The sequence below is a fragment of the Hyla sarda genome, chromosome 11 (assembly GCF_029499605.1).
Source record: "Hyla sarda isolate aHylSar1 chromosome 11, aHylSar1.hap1, whole genome shotgun sequence".
NCBI lineage: Eukaryota > Metazoa > Chordata > Amphibia > Anura > Hylidae > Hyla > Hyla sarda.
In genome coordinates, this window is record NC_079199.1 from 59,176,882 (window position 1) to 59,196,261 (window position 19,380).

Here is a 19,380-nt window from a genome sequence, read left to right on the forward strand (position 1 = left end):
ACGGTCCGGAGCGGCGGGGACAGGTCAGTATAACCTCCAATACCAGTGGTCTTCAACCTGCGGACCTCCAGATGTTGCAAAACTACAACACCCAGCATGCCCGGACAGCCAACGGCTGTCCGGACATGCTGGGTGTTATAGTTTTGCAACATCTGGAGGTCTGTAGGTTGTAGACCACTGTCCTATACTTTACATTGCACGGATCCCTCAACATGCGATGGTTTCAACAAACGATGGTCCATTTGGAACGGATTACCATCGTATGTTGAGGGACCACTGTATATAAAAAAAAGATTTTCCTGGATAACCCCTTTAAAGGGGTACTCCGCCCCTAGACATCTTATCCCCGTAGCCAAAGGATAGAGGATAAGATGTCAGATCGCCGGGGTCCCGCTGCTGGGGACCTCGGGGATCGCTGCTGCGGCACCCCGCTATCATTACTGCGCAGAGCGAGATCGCTCTGCACGTAATGACAGGCAATACAGGGGCAGGAGCATCGTTACGTCACGGCCCGCCCCCGTCAATACAAGTCTATGGGAAGGGGGCGTGGCGGTCGTCACACCCCCTGCCATAGACTTGCATTAAGGGGACGGGCTGTGATGTCATGAGGGGCGGAGCAATGATGTCACGCTGCTCCGGCCCCTGTATCGCCCGTCATTACGCACAGAGCGAACTCGCTCTGTGCAGTAATGATGGCGGGGTGCCGCAGTGGCGATCCCCAAGGTCCCAGCAGCGGGACCGCGGCGATCTAACATCTTATCCCCTATCCTTTTGGATAGGGGATAAGATGTCAGGGGCGGAGTACCCCTTTAAAGGGTATAAAAACGTCACAAATTCATTACAAAGATAGTACATGCAGTGACATTAAATGGCACATGAGGGCAGCATTTCCCTACAAAACGCATTGTAACTGTCTACATTTATATTATCCTGTGGTGCTTTTGACTTTGCATCACGTGACAAGTGTAAATCTAGCCATTCTAATGCATGGTATGTCATAACATAAGCTAGAGAGAGTACAAACTACAATGCAAAACCTCCATTGTGAGCACCGCCGCCTGAAATAAAAGCAGTAGGACTGTAATAGGTTTTCCTGATTTTTAAACCACTCCAACAATAAACGCTACCTTACTGGTATAATCTCCCACTTGATACAATTGAATAAAAAGTGATTTCTTAATGAGCGAATGATGAGAAAAAGGTCTGTCAACACATTCACATGGGGCTGCTTGCCAAATAGTTATGTAATGACTAGCCTTGTGCTTGTGTAATGTAAAGTCCACATGGCAAACAATACAAGCCACAAATGTTCAGTGGTTTCTGTGTTGATAGCAGCAGGAAATGTTTATGCTACAAGCCACACGCCCAGAGAATCAATACATGACCATTGAATTTATCATACTGCTATTTCTAAGGTCTCTAATGATTGGGTTCTGGAGGATGCTATAAAGCAGTGGTCTTCAACCTGCGGACCTCCAGATGTTGCAAAACTACAACTCCCAGCATGCCCGGACAGCCTTTGGCTGTCCCGCATGCTGGGAATTGTAGTTTTGCAACATCTGGAGGTCCGCAGGTCGGAGACCACTGCTATAAAGGGACATGTTGCACCTTTTATAGGGTTATTTTCCATTCGTGGTCTATATTTAGGATGTGTTATCAGTGTGATCATTGGAGAGGACCTCCACCTAACAGTGTTTTAAATCTCAGATTATATAGTTCTGAGCCAAATCTGTCAAGATATTCAGACTACGATAGCGGTAACTGTTTACCTTCCTCTATGATGTGGTTGATATATTCATGTAGAAAAAAAAATATTATTTAATATATATTGGTTGTGAATATTTTTTTTTTTTTTTTTTTTTTAAGGCAAAAACTGATGAAATTGCAAAAGTTTACCAACCAATCCGTTACTCACTGTCTCCAAAATCTGGAATCACTTTGCCACATCTCCTGGCTGCCAGACAGGATCTCTCCAGGATAGTGCGTACCAGCAGCGGGTCAGTTCGGGAGAAGATGGTTTGTCCTGTCAATAAGGTAATTTATCCAGGATAATAGATCATATATTTTCATTCACAATATTTAAAGCCGATCTTTCACATGTTTCTGTCTGAAGGCATCAAGTAATGTGGTGGAGATGATACTGGTTTCATGTCGTTTTTACAATTTTTAAAAGCACATGTTTGATGTGGGTAAGGGGGCTTCCACACCACGTTTTCAGGCTACGGCTGCAGGATCCGGCTGGGGGAGGGGAAAACCGGGCGCTCCCGTACCCCAGCCAGACCGGCGCTGAAATCTATTGACTATAATGAGCTGACCAGAATCACCGTTTGACTCCGGCTGGCACATTTTCGACCCGTATCCGTTTTTCTGACTTGACCTAAAACCGTAGTATACTACGGTTTTAGGTCCGGTCAGAAAACCGGATTCGGGGCAGAAATGAGCCGACCGGAGTCAAACGGTGATTCTGGTCAGCTCATTAAAGTCAATGGATTTCAGGGCCAGTCCGGCTGTGGTACGGGAGCGCCCGGTTTTCCCCTCCACCAAGCCAGATCCTGTAGCCGTAGCCTGAAAACGTGGTGTGAAAGCACCCTAACTAAAACAAATACTTGTGTTCTATGAGCTGGATGATCTCCTAGCCCACATGTCATGATTGACCGGTCAGGGGAAAGCTGTCAGCCACAGGTGGTAGATTGGGGAAGAATGAGCTGGATTTTAGTAATTCTCACCCCAACCCTATGAAGTTGTGAAGAAACAGGGATGCAGAATCTGTGCAGCTGGAACATGGTACTTGTGTTGTGGGTATTCAATAAATACAGCATCAGAAGTGAACAGACTATATTGCAGTTACTAATAACTGTTCCTGATATCAGTTTCAGGCAAACTCTGGATACAATGAAGGATTTGTTCAGTATAGCATTGGTTTTAATTTGTTCACTAGTGCAATAAGGGCAATTGCCCAGCTTAAGGGTAGGGTCACACGTAGCACATCCGCTGTGTATTTCATGCTGTGAGAAATCTGCTGGTTACCGGGTAAAACACTGCAGATTCTGCTTTCACGCCATAGCCCTGTGTGTCTAGTAAGGTTTGGAGGCAGTGCTGACTTGGCTGTTACGAGCAGGCCCAGCGTGCTGACTTGGCTGTTACGAGCAGGCCCAGCGTGCTGACTTGGCTGTTACGAGCAGGCCCAGCGTGCTGACTTGGCTGTTACGAGCAGGCCCAGCGTGCTGACTTGGCTGTTACGAGCAGGCCCAGCATGCTGACTTGGCTGATACGAGCAGGGCCACCCCAAACCGTACTGCACACACAGCTGTGGTGCAGTAGCCTTGAGTGTCTGCTCATAGCAGAATCCGCCGTGTACTTCCCACTGCCCGGCAGATTTCCCACAGTATGAAATGCGCTACGGGTGACCCTACCCTAAAGGTGTATTCTAGCTCTTAAAAATGTATCTCCTATCCTGTCTCTGATCGCGAGCCAGGGTTGGGGTCCTAGAGTTCAGCACTGTACATGTTATACTTAAAGTGTACCTGTCATATCACAGAAAAAAATAATGCTTATATATGTTACTTACTAGGTCATGCAGATTCTTAACATTTTTTTTTTACTTTGTTTCTAGCTTTTGTATTTGGCTCCCACATCCCTCTGTTTTTCTGATCACTCACTTTAACATCCACTACTCACGAAGGGGCATGTCCCAGACTAGCACTCATTCACTATGCATTCACTTTCTCCCTGAGTCTGCTGTGCTGTGTTGGTTCTCTTCATCCAATCACTGCAGGCTGCTCTGTAACCCCCTCCTCTCTGTTTTCATACTTCAGTCTGATAGACCGGACAGGAATATACACAAAGGAGTGATTTTGTTCCTGCCTGTCTGGATGGTACGGGGGCATGATTGACCAGTCTTTTTTATAAAAGCTATGATTTCTATAAAAAGGAGATGCATTTTCGTTTTTTATAAAGTATATTAGAAAGGTGTAAGTTTCGCCAAGGTGTACTGTATACAAATGATTTTGAAACAGTGTCCATTTAAAGGGGATTTCCAGTGTTTGTCTGTGCAAGTGCTGGAAGTAGGAGTGTGCTGTACTTGGCTATCTCAGGCACCAATCCATGGAGCACATGCTGACCCACTGCCCCATGCAGCAGGGAGAATCAGGGACCCATTTTTAAGCACTGGTATACCCCTTTTAAGTAGGAGCTGTACAGTATTGTAATGGAGAACCCATAGAAATCTGTGGCATCATGCTTCTGAACCTCCATATACTTAAGATTTCATACGGAGGCATACAGTTTTTTTTTTTTTTTTTTTGTTTTTTTTTTTTCCTTCTGTTGAATCTGACAGGAAATAGATTTGTGCTGTATATTACAGGATTATACTGTATAATTCTGTATATAGTAAATTATGTGAAGGTACATTGAGTGCCTACAGTTTATATGGTTAGAGGGGTTATTCAGCCTTTAAAGGGGTTATCCAGAAATAGAAAAACAGAGCAAATTTCTTAAAAAAAAAAAAAAAAAACAGGTCCATGTCTGTCCCCAGGTTGTGTGTGGTATTACAACCTGGCCCAAACTGGAGACTGAAGAGGAGCGTTTTTTTTTTAAACTTTTAAAGAAATGTGCTCTGTTTTTTTTTTATTCCTAGATAACCCCTTTAAAAACGTATCCTCTTTCCACAGGATAAGTGTATTATTGCGGGGTGGTTTAACCCCTCTATGTCGTCCCCCCCCCCCCCCCCCCCCCACAATCATTAGAACGAGGCCTGACTCCCTGAGCTCAATGCTCCAGCCTTCACCTTTCGAGATGAAGTTATCTTGGCAGTGGCGGCCCACTTTACCAAACACCAGCTGCAGTGTCCTGCTTTATTCGGTGATTGGATGAGTGAGCTGGCACTGCCAAGACAAGTACGTCTGAGAAGGTGGGGGCCTGAGTTTCTGCTGGGTAAATAGGACCTCCTTCTGCATATCAGACATACATTCTGTGGATCGTGGGAAGAGAAGTTCTTAAAGGGGTACTCTAGTGAAAAAACTATTTTTTTATCAACTGGTGCCAGAAAGTTAAACAGATTTATGAATTACTTCTATTTAAAGGGTACCTTTCATCAAATAAACTTTTGCAGCCAGACCACAGACAAACTCAACACTGCTCACTGCCAGGGAGCAGTGTAGAGCTTGTCTGTGTCCTGGCTGCAGTCTGAGATTTAGGACTCCTGCATGAGTCTGAAATCTATAAAAAAGGACTGGTAGGGAGACCCCCTAGTGGTCATTTTTTCAAAGTGGAAAATTAAATAGAAAGAAGCATATTTTTTTGTAACATGCTATTGGAAAGTTATTCTGCATACATTCATCTATAATATATCAAGTTTTTTGATGAAAGGTACCCTTTAAAAATCTTAATCCTCCCAGTACTTATCAGCTGCTGTATGCTCCAGAGGAAGGTCTTTTATTTTTGAATTTCTTTTCTGCCTGACCTCAGTGCTCTCTGCTGACACCTCTGTTCATGTCAGGAACTGTCCAGAGTACAAGCAAATCCCCATAGTAAACTTATCCTGCTCTGGACAGTTCCTTATACAGACAGAGGTGTCAGCAGAGAGCACTGTGGTCAGGCATGAATAGGCTAAATATCTTGATACTCCTACATAAGAAGTGATTTGTGGCTGGTTCCCATAGCTGTCTTTAGGGTCACTAAAATGTTGGTCCTTTTTTATTCTCAGTCTGAGAATAATTTGTGTTCAAATCATTGGGGGAGATTTATCAAAGGATTTAGACTGGTTTTTCCTGTCTAAATTTGTCGCACAGAAATTCGCAGTCTAAATATGTGCGACTTTTCTGCGACTTTTGCTGTAGAGGATTTTTACAACATGATGCATGCAAGTCTATTTTATATGGAAATGCATTGGAAAATGCATTGGTGCTGAATCAAGTGCGACTTTTGTGCGACAAGTCGCATCTGCCCAAAATACGCTGAAATGTCAGACCATGTTGGAGCAGGTCTAAATGCAGTTTAAGCTGTAGACCCTGAAGTCTGAGCACAGAATTTATCTTTGGGCTGTGAGACCTTTGATAAATTAGGAGCACAATAGACAGGAGACTACCACATACGCTGGTCTATAAGCATACCCAGAATAGACTAGATTAGTAAATGTCCCCCATTGTGTTAAAAAAAAATTTAAAAAAATTGCAAGGATTACGGTTATGTGCTTCTCTCATCGACTGTGATTTCAATCTCTGCACAAGAAACATCTCATTATAAGGCTATGTTCACATGGCAGACTTTTCATGCTTCCACTCAAAATTCAATTCTGCCTGGCAGCTATTTTTTATTTTTTTTATGCAAATTTCTGTATTCCGCACGGAATGTGTACTGAATTTATGCAGAATTTGTGCGCTCAACACACAACTTATGGTTGGAGTTCAGTGTCCCATTTACTTCAGAAGGGGCTCTGCGCAGAATTCTGCAAAAACTATTGACAGGTTCAATGTTTTTGCAGTATCTGAAAAGCAGAATTTCCGCTGGGCAGATTCTGCTGTGTGAATGAGATAGCAGAATCCCTATTCAACACAATGTGCAGTAAATTTAGCAAAATTTCTAAGCTGATTTTTGTCAGCAGATTCCACTCTGAATTCAGGTAGAAAAAACAGACATGGCGCACATCTACAATCTTGTATATTGATCTAATTGCTTCTCAGCATAATATCAAAAACTAACAGGTAGTTAGTATACATTTTTGATCAAAAAGTACAAGCCCACTCGCCACGTCAAGGCCACCTATCCAGAGTGGGTCCCTAACGTCCCTAGCATAAAATGGCGTAGCACCGGGCGGCGACCACCACCGTCGCGGCACCAGTGCCCACGGGGGGGGGGGGGGGGGGGGGGAAAGACCCACTGGCAGAGCGGCCCCAATGCCACTCAAACCAGTCTATGGGCCGCACCCCCCCACAGACACGGCGGCAACGGACGCCGCACAGCACCACACCAGTGTGAACAGGGTGCTACAGCTCACTTACCATGTTCTCCCAGTCAGACTGGGAGGCTGCTAGGAAAGAAAGGGCCCTTGTGTAGCTAACTACTACTTATATAGGGTTGGGCTGAGGGGGGTGGGGAAGAGTGCAGACAAAATGTTCAAACAAAAAAAAAGGAGGGAATAGAAAACACAATGTGAATTCAGGTAGAAAAAACAGGCATGGTCGCACACCTACAATCTTGTATAATGATCTAATTGCTTCTCAGCAGAATATCAAAAACTAACAGGTAGTAAGTTCTCAGAAATTATGCTGAGAAGCAATTAGATCATTATACAAGCTTGTAGATCTGCGACCATGTCTGTCTTCTACCTGAATTCACATTGTGTTTTCTATCCCCGCTTTTTTGTTTTTTGTTTTGTTTGAACATGTGTCTGCACTCTTCCCCACCCCCTCAGCCCAACCCTATATAAGTAGTAGTTAGCTACACATGGGCCATCTCTTTCCTAGCAGTCTCCCAGTCTGACTGGGAGAGCATGGTAAGTGAGCTGTAGCACCCTGTTCACTCTGGTGTGGTGCTGTGCGGCGTCCGTTGCTGCCGTGGTGCCGTGTCTGTGGGGAGGTGCGACCCATTGACTGGTTTGAGTGGCATTGGGGCCGCTCTGCCAGTGGGTCGTTCCCCCTGTGGGCACTGGTGTCGCGGCGGTGGTGGTCGCCGCCCAGTGCTACACCATTTTATGCTAGGGACGTTAGGGACCCATTCTAAATAGGTGGCCTTGATGTGGCGAGTGGGCTTTGTACTTTTTGATCAAAACGTATATACTAACTACCTGTTCGTTTTTGAAATTATGCTGAGAAGCAATTAGATCATTATACAAGATTGTAGATGTGCGACCATGTCTGTCTTCTACCTGAATTCAGATTCCACTCTGAAATTCTGCCGTGTGAACATAACCTAAATATTTGCTGTTTTTTTTTTTTGTTTTTTTTTTTTATTTAATCTGCATTTGATACCCCTGCAGTATGTCAAATGGCAGGGACACTTTTGAAGGTTTTATGCAGCTTGAAAAAAATAAATAAAATACAAGCCTATGTTCGAATGGCTGGGGTCCAATTCCTGACAGCATTGCTGATCAGGTGTTTTAAGGGGCCCTGGTGTTAATACAAGAACTGCAGCTGCTTAAAGTGGAAAACCATATATATATTTTTTTAATCAATTGATGCCAGAAAGTTAAACAGATTTGTAAATTACTGCTATATTTAAAAATCTTAATCCTCCCATTACTTATCAGCAGCTGTATAATACAGCGGAAGTTCATTTCTTTTTTATTTTCTATTTTATTTTCTGTCTGTCCACGGTGCTCTCTGCTGATGCCTCTGTCCATGTCAGGAATTGTCCAGAGCAGGAACAATTCCCCATAGCAAACCTTTCCTGCTCTGGACAGTTCCCGACATGGACAGAGGTGTCAGCAGAGAGCACTGTGGTCAGACGGAAAAGAAATTAAAAAAAAAAGTAACTTCCTCTCTAATATACAGCAGCTGATAAGTTCTGGAAGGATTAAGATTTTTAATAGATGTAATTTACAAATCTGTTTAACTTTCTGGCACCAGATGATTTAAAAAAGTTTTCCCACTGGAGTACCCCTTTAAATGTTTACATTGCCATACTTCCAATTTCTTAATAATGAACAATGGTGCAAGGTGCAATTGTTCAATTCTATCTTGCACCTCTGCTATTAATAGTTGGGTGATTGCATATACTGTAAGAGTACTTTGTTGAGCAGACAGGCCATTCAATAGCCGATCAGTGAGGGTGCAGGGAGTCGGACCATTACAGATTTAATATTGATGGCCCATCCTGATGTTAGTTCTTTTAAAGACCTGATACCGCCTTTAATTCTCATACTTTGTAATCGCATCCAACGTGCAGTTTCTCAATATAATTTACTCTGCCTATAACATAAGGAAGCATCTTCTCAATGCATATGAGGTACAGATCACTACTTTTTTTTTTTTTTTTGTCAAACCCAGACAGAACAATGAAAGGCAGCTGGACTTACAGCTTAGTCACCAGGTCTCATTTTTCAGTCACCATGGAGACCCAGCGGCTGGGATTTGTTGAGCTCTGATTTACAGTCCTATTTTATGTGCATGATATGACATTGCCATATGCTGAATATTCCCTCTGAGCAGAATGGTGACACCACAGAGCATTTCTACTTCTTAATAGGATACTAAGGAGCATGTCAAAGCTCTGCACCTACTGTCCTGACCTCTAAGCCAGGAGCATGTCTTCCATGGGCACAATGCACTGGCTGCATGGAAATAGATTTCTCTGTGTTTTTTTTTTTTTTACATTTCTATTATATTTGTGACATTTAGATCATGTACTGTAGATCATTGCTAGAACTTTCCACATTTGGGGTTTTACATCAGACCTTTTCCCATTTATAGTGTTCAATAGTTTACAATTTGACTGAGACCTTGAGCTGCTTTTTAAAGGGGTACTCCGCTCCTGGACATCTTATCCCCTATCCAAAGGATAGGAGATAAGATGTCTGATCAAGGGGGTCCCACCGCTGGGGACCCCCGGGATCTCCCTGCTTCGCCCGGCGTTCGTTTAGAGCGTCGGGTGCAGCGCCAGGAGGGGGCATTGAGGGGGCGTGGCCGTGACATCAGGAGCCTCCATCCCGCATTGCCAGTACCCCCATGTACCCCTTTTAAGTTTGGGTTATCAAGTTTTTAAAAACTTTTTTTCCCCCCTATTTAATTGGTAACCAGATGGAGGGGAGAGAGATTTATAGTTCCCCACAGAATTCTTACTAAGTGGTTGGGATCAAACAGAGGAAGCTTCCTGGGTTACCTTGTTGTCACTTAAAGTAATTGTGAGTAAATATACATTTCTAGAATCCTACGTAGAGAGTGTAGTATTCTGGGAGAAGCTTTGCCACATATTCCAAAATTTCCATTCCAGCACACATGGCTTACTGCCACAATAATTTGAAAAAGTAGTAAAACTAATTTGATGTAGGTTTACACTCACAACATCAGGGCCAGAGAGTCTTTGGTCCCTAATCTAGGCAGTGTCTCAGTTGTGTGAATTGCACGTTCAGGGTTAAGGGAGGTAAAATCCATGTTTTTTGCCCATTTTCTGTGAGCATATCCTAACCCTAATTCTTCTTATTATTATCACTTAGTTTTTAGATGTTTTTTTTTATGGTTACTCAATACTCAACTTTCAGTATTTTAACCTTCTAGTAGCAATGACATTTTGTTTCAATGATTGGATTTGCTATTGAGGTATGCCCAACCATGGGTACCCAACAGTGACTCCAAGCAAAAAGCGGATATCCGGCTCCCAGTAGATGAATAAAATCCAAACTTTAATGAAAATTCTTAAACATACAGGTGTCAAAAAATAGGAAAACCAACAAAAGGTGAAAGCACAAACAAAACTCCAACGCGTTTCGACTTGTCAACAAGTCTTACTCATGGCACCTTACTCGGACACAACAACCGGTTTAAACAAACCGGCACTAAACACGTGACACGCCATCTGAAGTGTACGCCCCTACAATGATGTCGTACCTCCAGGCGGAGGAACCAACAAAAGGATCCATTAGTGCACTACATAATATCCAGCAGAATATATATATATATAATGTGTCTATGTCCAGAAATCACCGCACAAGTAGATCTTGGATCAATAAAAGCTGGTATTCTTTATTCCCAAAATAAGGTGCAACGTTTCAGCTGTGGTAGCCTTTATCAAGCATAGTGAATACAGAGGAAATGCACATTTATATACATATGAAATCATTTCCATTGGTTACAACACAGGTGTAGTCGGTATACAATCATTAGTGTCCACACCTACAGTGTGTGCCTATTGGTGTAGAAACCTGTCAATCTATGTGACATCATATCGTCATGGCAACTTGTGTATACAATAGAGTCAAAGTGAATATACAGTGTTTACTGTGAATTAAAACCAAATACATATGATGTGGATTTAGGTACCTTCATCCTCAGTCTCTATATAGCTCTGATCGCCGATCCATCATGCCAGGCAACAGGTCATAGTGCCGATTGTTCAATGCCTGCGTTTGTAAACAAACCTACTGCGCACGCATCATCAGCGTGTCAGTATGCTTACCCTCCATCCTCCAATCGCGTGCCAGTCACATACAGCGCATCATGCAAGTCGCGCTACTTACGTCATGCCCATACCCAAATTAGGTGTCTCGGGCTCAATGCGCCTGCACCAACCCGCCGTGCACGGGCGTCACCCTGAATCAGGATGACGAGTGCAACGGCGAACCGCGCATGCGCAAAGCCCATTCATAGACAATACATTGTACACAATCCAGTGCTAACATTCAATGTTTTTATTATGACAATATTGTAGTATGTTATACAAAATCTATATGTAGAGAGGCTGGCATGCATGATTGGGGCAAAGGGACAAAAAAATACTCAAATAACAGGCTATAATGTTGGTGATCCAGGCTGGGATGAAGGTCCTTCACAATAAATCCATCATCTTCTGAACAAAGTGTCCGTGCCTATAAATATAAAAAATGAAAAAGAAAAAAATTACCATAAAATCAATTGATAATCAATTGATAAATAATTACTGATGAGGATGCTGAAAAAATAAATATTTTTTTTTTTTTTTTTTTTTAAAGAGAAAGACCTTTATATTACTATCCCTGGCTGGCTGCCTGGGTAGTCACATGCACAGAGGTCTGTCCCCAGGTGCGGTCTCGCCACACATTGTGTGTGTATGTGTATATATATATAGAGAGATAGATAGAGAGAGAGAGATAGAGAGATTAGTTAGGAGTAGCCGTATTAGTCCAGTGATGCAAAAAGCAAAATCATCGGTAGTTGCAGTATCTTGTAACACCTTTTTTTATTGGACTAACAAGATTTTGTAGAGACAAGCTTTCGGGATTCCTCCCTTTATCAAGTCATAAGCATTTCTGAGCTCACAAGGAGAAAACACAGGTTCTATCTCACAAAATAACCCCTGCATATTTTGTGAGATAGAACCTGTGTTTTCTCCTTGTGAGCTCAGAAATGCTTATGACTTGATAAAGGGAGGAATCCCGAAAGCTTGTCTCTACAAAATCTTGTTAGTCCAATAAAAAAGGTATTACAAGATACTGCAACTACCGATGATTTTGATATATATATATATATATTTATCAATAAGTGTTATCCTGATATAAATGGCAGTTACAGTATAAACTCGAGTATAAGCCGAGTTTTTCAGGACAATTTTTCGTGCTGAAAATGCCCCCCTCGGCTTATACTCGAGTGGAAAAAAAAATACCGTTGGGGGGGGATGGGCCGGGCTGTCCATCTTTGCTGCAGGCACCATCCGACTAGTGACGCTGCATTGACGCCGCAGCACAGGTACGTCCGTGAGCACGGACATCCCAGCATGGCGGCATCAATGCAGCTTCACTAGTCTGGGGCCGACCCGGAGCGGAGAAGAGGGCCTCCCGGTGAAGATGGATGGCCCAGACCGGCTCACCCTCCCCACTGGAATGCGGACGGTCCCTGCAGCTACTAAGCAACAGGACCGAGAGAACTGGGGAGGTGAGCAGACAATGAGGGGGACCTATATGATGATGGAGGGGCGGTCTGGATGATGACGGGGGGATATAGACTGGGGGTGATGATGACGGGGGTCTGGATGATGACGGGGGGGGGGGGGGGGTTGACAGGGGATGATGATGACGGGGGGGTCTGGATGATGAGAGGGGATGATGTATTTTCCCCCCTAGGCTTATACTCGAGTCAATAAGTTTTCACAGGTTTTGGGGGTGAAAGTAGGGGCCTCGGCTAGGGCAGGGCGGTATACCGGTTCATACCGAATACCGTTTTTTTTAAATTTAAATTTTTTTTCCCCCTCACGATATGAATTTTGCCCGTACCGTAATACCGGTTGGGCCCCTCATATCCACCCCTCCCCCCCCCTCGAATGAGTGAATTATCCGCTGCAGCGCGCTGTCCCCACATCGGGGAACTAATCATTTGACCCGCGAGCGCTATTCTGCTGATCCGCCCCCCCCCCCCCCCCTGAATTATCAGCGCAGATAATCTGTTCCCACATCATGTCACCCGCGTGCGCTCCTCTGCTCATCCTCATACAATTTGCGGCCCGCTAGCGCTAGAAATCTGTACTACAAATAACGCTGCAAAAATAAACAAAAGAAACTTTAACTTACCTTCCGATGGGTAACTTCACAGAGCCGGAACTTCACAGAGCCGTTAGCCTATCAACGGCCGCAGCGATGTCCCACCTCGGCCGATGATAGGCTGGCTCTGTGACTTTCCCGTTCCAAGGTAACTGCAAGAGGACCACAGCGTAGGACAGTGAAGACGGTAGCAGAGCAACGGGGGAATGTAGGCAGGTTAAAGTTTATTTTGTTTATTTTTGCAGCCCGAGAAACGTTATTTGTAGTACAGATTTCTAGCGCTGGTGGCCTGCAACTCATAGGGGGATGAGCAGAGGAGCACATGCGGGTGACATGATGTGGGGACAGATGTGGGGACAGCTCAGCTAATAATTAATTGTGAGGGGGGGGGGTTGTTGGGAGAGAAGCGGCACCCAGGTCACATATGGGGGGGAGTACCGTTAAATACCGTGAAACCGCCATCACTTAAAAAAATACCGTGATACGCGTTTTTGCTCATACTGCCCAGCCCCAGCCCTAGCCCCAGCTTATATTCAGGTCGGCTAGTACTCGAGTATATACGGTATATCTTGTGAGCAGCATGGAGGAACGCACAGTAAATTAGTATGTGAAACATTTGAATATTATAATAGGCAGCACGGGAGAACAGACAAACAATTTGTGCTTTTACCTTTTGTTGGTTTTTCTATTTTTTCCACCTGTATGTTTTTTTAAGAATTTTTATTAAAGTTTAGATTTGTTTCATCTACGGAGAGTGTTTTCCTCCGTGCTTCCTACATGAGACACACGTTGCTGCTGCCGAATTAATTGACCCAAGCAGGAGGTGTGAACTGAATTTTTATCTATTTCTATTATATGATACATAACAGTGAACCTCCGGGAGAGCATGCTCTTTACTCATAGACTAACACAAGAAGCCTTCAGAAACTCTTGTGCCTTGCCTCATGCAAGCAGCTGTCTATGCTCAGCTGAACTTACTGCACAAAGTAATGTGTACACAGCTGTGAAATACTAAAGGGCGGCATAAGTAAAGGTGTGTAGGTGTGTGTTTGTGTGTGTGTGTATATATATAATATATTTTATTTTATTTTTTTTACATTATACAATAATCTGATCTCTGGGATACCCTTCCTTGCAATCTTCTGAACGGGGCCCTCATCTCGGCAATGACAGGCCACTCAGCTAATCATCGGCTTTAGGTGATTGGCCAAGCAGGCTGTCAATGTTGAGACGAGTGTGCCGCAGAAGGTGGGGGCTGGAACACCCTGCAAGGGGGCCCCTTTAACAAATCCTAAGTTGGGGAGGGTCCCAGAGGTCAGATCCCCCCCCACGATCAGACACGTCGCCCCTTTAATTTACTGTTTTGCATCAGTATGTTTTTATTTGTTTTACTGTGACCAATTTTGGACAAATTGTTGGCCAATTTTTGTGTTGTGTAATAAAATGTATGTTAGTTTGCATTTAATTTCAGATTACTTAAATTCATGAATTTATTTAACAAGTACTGGTAATGTTCTTGATAAACTTTATAATCCTCCTAGTTCACTCCCCCCATTATGATAAACCACCTCCTGCCTTTATTTTTAATATTTTTTATAGTCTTCTACCTGGATATTTTTCTGTATCTTCTGCTCAGTCTGTCAGCTCCAAAGACTGGGAAGGGGCGTTACCCAGCAGGTGTGACATCATCTAAAGCCATGCTAGGGGAGAACTTCCTCCCTCACTTTGCTAGCTGAGGTCACACACCTGCATTTCCTGACTTTTGTCTTTGCCAGGCTGCTACATTAGACAGAAGGAGGACCCCTAGTGGTAAAACTTTGAGGTTAATTCAACACATAAAGTTACAACATTTTATTAAAAAGTATATTAGAAAGGTAATTCAAATAGGCTAATATATAAATATAACATATTAACTTGTATTACTAATGACTGGTACCATTTTTAAATAAATTCAGGTAATACAATTATACAAAAATGATTTTATTTTTTATTACTAGTGGACGAGGTAAGTCATTTTCAGTTTTAAGCCAAGCACACCCTGCATTTTTGGTCCCTGCCCAAAAAAATTCATTTTAGTTCACCACTTGTTTACATTCATTTCAGTAGAGAAGTACCTAGGTATGTCCAGTCATCTGTCCATAAAAAACCACCCCCAGAACCCAATTATTATCAGCAATTTTGGGGTTCCCTTGCCTGACTGGTCATTTGTCAGTGCTTGTCCAGAGTTTGCTGCAGATTTACCGCAGTTTTCAACATTGATGGCAGAAAAATTGCACAGTGAAAGTCTGCAACAGAAATTGATGTGCAGAGGATTTTAACATCCACACCACAAGTCAACTATGTGGAAAAATCTGGAAGAAGGTTATAAAGTTTGCCTGGTACTGTAACAACCTTTTGTTTGAGTGATACTGATCACCACATTTAAAGGGGTTGTCACAACTGGGCATATGTCCAGATACAGTATACAGATGTCATGAACAAGAGCAGTGAGACATAACAAGCAGCAGCTCTGACAGACCCAGACAGTTTATGCATTAGACTCCCCAACATACAGTATTACTTCACTGTATAGTTATGATTGATACTACTAGATAGTATCCATCATACATATTTAAAAAAAATAAAAAATAAAGTAGTCTCTTATTCCACCCCCATCCTTATCCCTGCTTGATTGACAGGGATAGAAGTCCGAGCCCTGTTTCCAAATCTTGTTTTGGCACTATGGGGTAGATTTTATCAAAACCTGTCCATAGGAAAAGTTGCCCATAGCAACCAATCAGATCGCTTCTTTCATTTTTAACCAGGCCTCTGCAAAATGAAAGAAGAAATCTGGTTGCTATGGGCAACTAGGCAACTTTTCCTTTGCACTGATTTTCATAAATCTCCCCCGATGTTTGTGCACAACCAGGCACAAGAATTGGAAACAGGTCTTGACTTCCAGCTGACCGCCAATCAGGGATGGAAGGGGTGTAACTTAGGAATGCCTCTTTCATGCAAGAGAATAAAAGCATTTTTCTACATTATGGAAGCACAGGCTAGTATATGAAATGTGTCATATGTTGCCTTGCCCTAACTGCTATCGAACATACAAAGCTCCAAATTCCCTGCATAGTTAGATTTATAAGGTACCTACAGTCATCAATAGAGAGAGCCTACAGCATACTGTGTTTTTATTAAAGGGGTTATCCAGGAATAGGAAAACACAGCTAATTTCTTTTAAAAACAGCTCCCAGTCTGTCTCCAGATTGGGTGTGGTTTTACAGCTTGGCTTCATTCACTTCAATAGAAATGAGCTGCAGAACCACACCCAACCTGGAGACAGAGGGGACGTTTTCTGAAAGAAAGGAACTCTGTTTTTCAATTCCTGGATCATCCCTTTAAGTTAATTGTATAACGGTTTGTAAAAATACAACTGGCAAAGGCTGCAATCCATTTCTGGGGGTTATAGTTTTATGGTTACATATTTAGGGTTACATATTGACTGTTCAAAATTGTGATTGTGTGTAACTTTGACGATCTTTGTGTCCTGCTGTATAATGTATGAACATGTGATGTTTCTGCTTTCTAAATCAATTGTAATAATAGATTATAACCTCATTCAGGTTCTGATGGGCAGGGTCCCAGATCGAGGAGGAAGGCCTTCAGAGATCGAGCCCCCACCTCCTGAAATGCCACCATGGCAGAAAAGACAGGACGATGGAAGAGGAGGCTGGAGAGGAGGTGGACGAGGTGGAGGTGGTTATGGAAGAGGAGGGTATAATCAAGGTCCAAGGGATTTCAATAGAGGTGGACGAGGAGGCTACCAAGGCCGAGGAGGATATGGAGATGGAGGCTATGGAGGAAGAGGGAATTATAGGAGATATTAATTGAACATGTTTTATACCTGTAGAAATGCTGGAAAAACAACCTCTGTACCTGTAAAAACATTTCAATGAACTACTAATGGAGCAGCTCATGTTTCTCATTTTTGCTACTCAGCTTATTAATTTTTCTATGTTGGTAACCTAAGCGATCACAGAAACTAACTTCAAGTTGACTCCTATGTGGCAAACAGAACATTTGTGACCTACAGTTTCATGCTAAGCACAGCCTCTATAGTTCTGATAATACATTAAATGCCATTCCTGTTTATGGTCAGTCTCTGCGGAGACTTGCAATAACTTTTATATATTTTAAATGTCTGAATTAATACGTTTGTAGTAACATCTGCACCATGAAGGTTTTAGAATGCAGAGCACTCATAAGCCAGTATTGTTTGTAGTGAGGAGAGCTGCTTGGCGCTATTATTCCTGGACAATCCATGATAACACATTGTAATGCATTATTAAAGGGACATAGTAATCTTTCATCAGGTAGTATTTCAGGTTACTGCAGGTACTGTAAAATTTCTTGAATTTGGCTTCCAGTAAATCCATAAAATCTGATAATCTAGATCTTGTTTTAAGCACAGGAGTGAATATAATGTGGGATATCATAACCAGTTATGGAACTCTTCTTATGAGGAAATAGTAATAGAATAATTTGTCACTATTTTGATATTGGTAGTCTTTCCCTCTTAGCGAGTCTTATTTATTTTTTTATTTGATAATTCAGAATATTTGATCTGATGCCTATCAATTTTACTGTGGTGATGTCCCGTCACCAGCATCCTTTCCTGAGAGTATGTAACAATAATAAAAGATACACTTGACGTGGTGCTTTGTACTGAAAATAGAATGAATTATGTTGCAAATTTCTGGCTGATATATGTTCATACACACGCGCACATCTGGCCAAATGGAGGAAGTTGGATTCATAAATACTTAAGCATAAATTGTGCCCAATAGAAGATAAAGACGCCATACTGAATTAACAGTCTGAGGATCTCAATGACCTATTCACTGTATTTTGGAAGACACCAGGTAGACGAATGGCAAATAGATGTAATGTAGAATTTTATCATTAAAAGGGTTATCCAGGAAAAAACTTTTTTTTATGTATGTATTGGTACTTATAAGCTGCTGAAGTTGAGTTGTTCTTTTCTGTCTAAGTGCTCTCTGATGACACCTGTCTCAGGAACTGTCCAGAGTAGAAGAAAATTGCCATAGCAAACCTATTCTGCTCTGTGCAGTTCCCGAGACAAGCAGAGATGTCAGCAGAAAAGAACAACTCCTCTTCAGCAGCTGATAATTATTTTTTATGATTTTTTTAATAGAAGTCATTTACAAATCTTTTTAACTTTCTGGAGCCAGTTGATATAAAAAGTTTTTTTTTCTTGGAATACCCCTTTTTTATAATATTATAGAAATGGGGAAAAATTAATTTGTAAACTCAAACCGTAGGATGACACGGATCTGAGTTGTAAAATCCATCTGCGTTCAGGTTGGAGCAGATATTTGTGCATGTCAGGGAGTTGGGATCCCCACCGTGTGCTTGGTGTACATGTCTTGACAGTGAGGTGTAACGTCCCCCAATGTGTTCCAAAATCTAACGATGGACTTCGCGGATAGTGTTACCAATATACATTAGGGGGCAGGTGCATGTCACCATGTACACAATACCTTTTGTCATGCAGTTGATGAAATCTGAGAGATGGTATAACCCGGCCCATCACTGTAGATGTAAAAGTATCCGTTTTTACCATAAAATGACAGGCTTTACATCACCCACATTTAAAATTACCCTTAACCCCTTAAGGACCCAGCCCAAATATACCTTAAGGACCCGGCCATTTTTTGAACATCTGACCACATCTGTCACTATAAGCATTAATAACTCTGGGATGCTTTTACCTTTCATTCTGATTCCAAGATTGTTTTTTCGTGACATATTCTACTTTATGTTAGTGATAAATTTCATCATTTCTTGGTGAAAAATTCCAAAATTTGATGAAAAAATTGAAAATGTAGCTCTTTGAAGCTCTCTGCTTATAAGGAAAATGGATATTCCAAATAAATTTATACATTGATTCACATATACAATATAGGGATCGACCGATTATCGGCATGGCCGATATTATCGGCCGATAATCACGATTTTGGGCATTATCGGTATCGGCAATTATCTTGCCAGTAAGCCGATAATGCCCCGCACCGCCCCCACCGCACCGCGACTGCCACCCCCTCGACCCGCCACACCGCACCCCCGACCCACCGCACCGCGTCACACCCCCCACTGTGATGCTAGGCGGTATACCGGTATGGATTTTTTCCCATACCGCTATTCCGGTCGGGCCCCTC

General features: G+C 42.6%; 1 protein-coding gene across 1 annotated transcript in view; it reads left to right on the forward strand.

Annotated features, from left to right (window-relative positions):
* FAM98B (family with sequence similarity 98 member B) overlaps positions 1-17,852 on the forward strand; it is a 53,570-nt gene extending 35,718 nt beyond the window's left edge. Inside the window, exons 7-8 of the mRNA XM_056545944.1 lie at positions 1,867-2,034; positions 16,765-17,852. Of these exons, the coding sequence (XP_056401919.1) occupies positions 1,867-2,034; positions 16,765-17,028 (432 nt within the window). The 3' untranslated portion in view covers positions 17,029-17,852. The remainder of the gene's footprint in view (positions 1-1,866; positions 2,035-16,764) is intronic.
* The last annotated feature ends 1,528 nt before the right edge of the window (positions 17,853-19,380 follow it).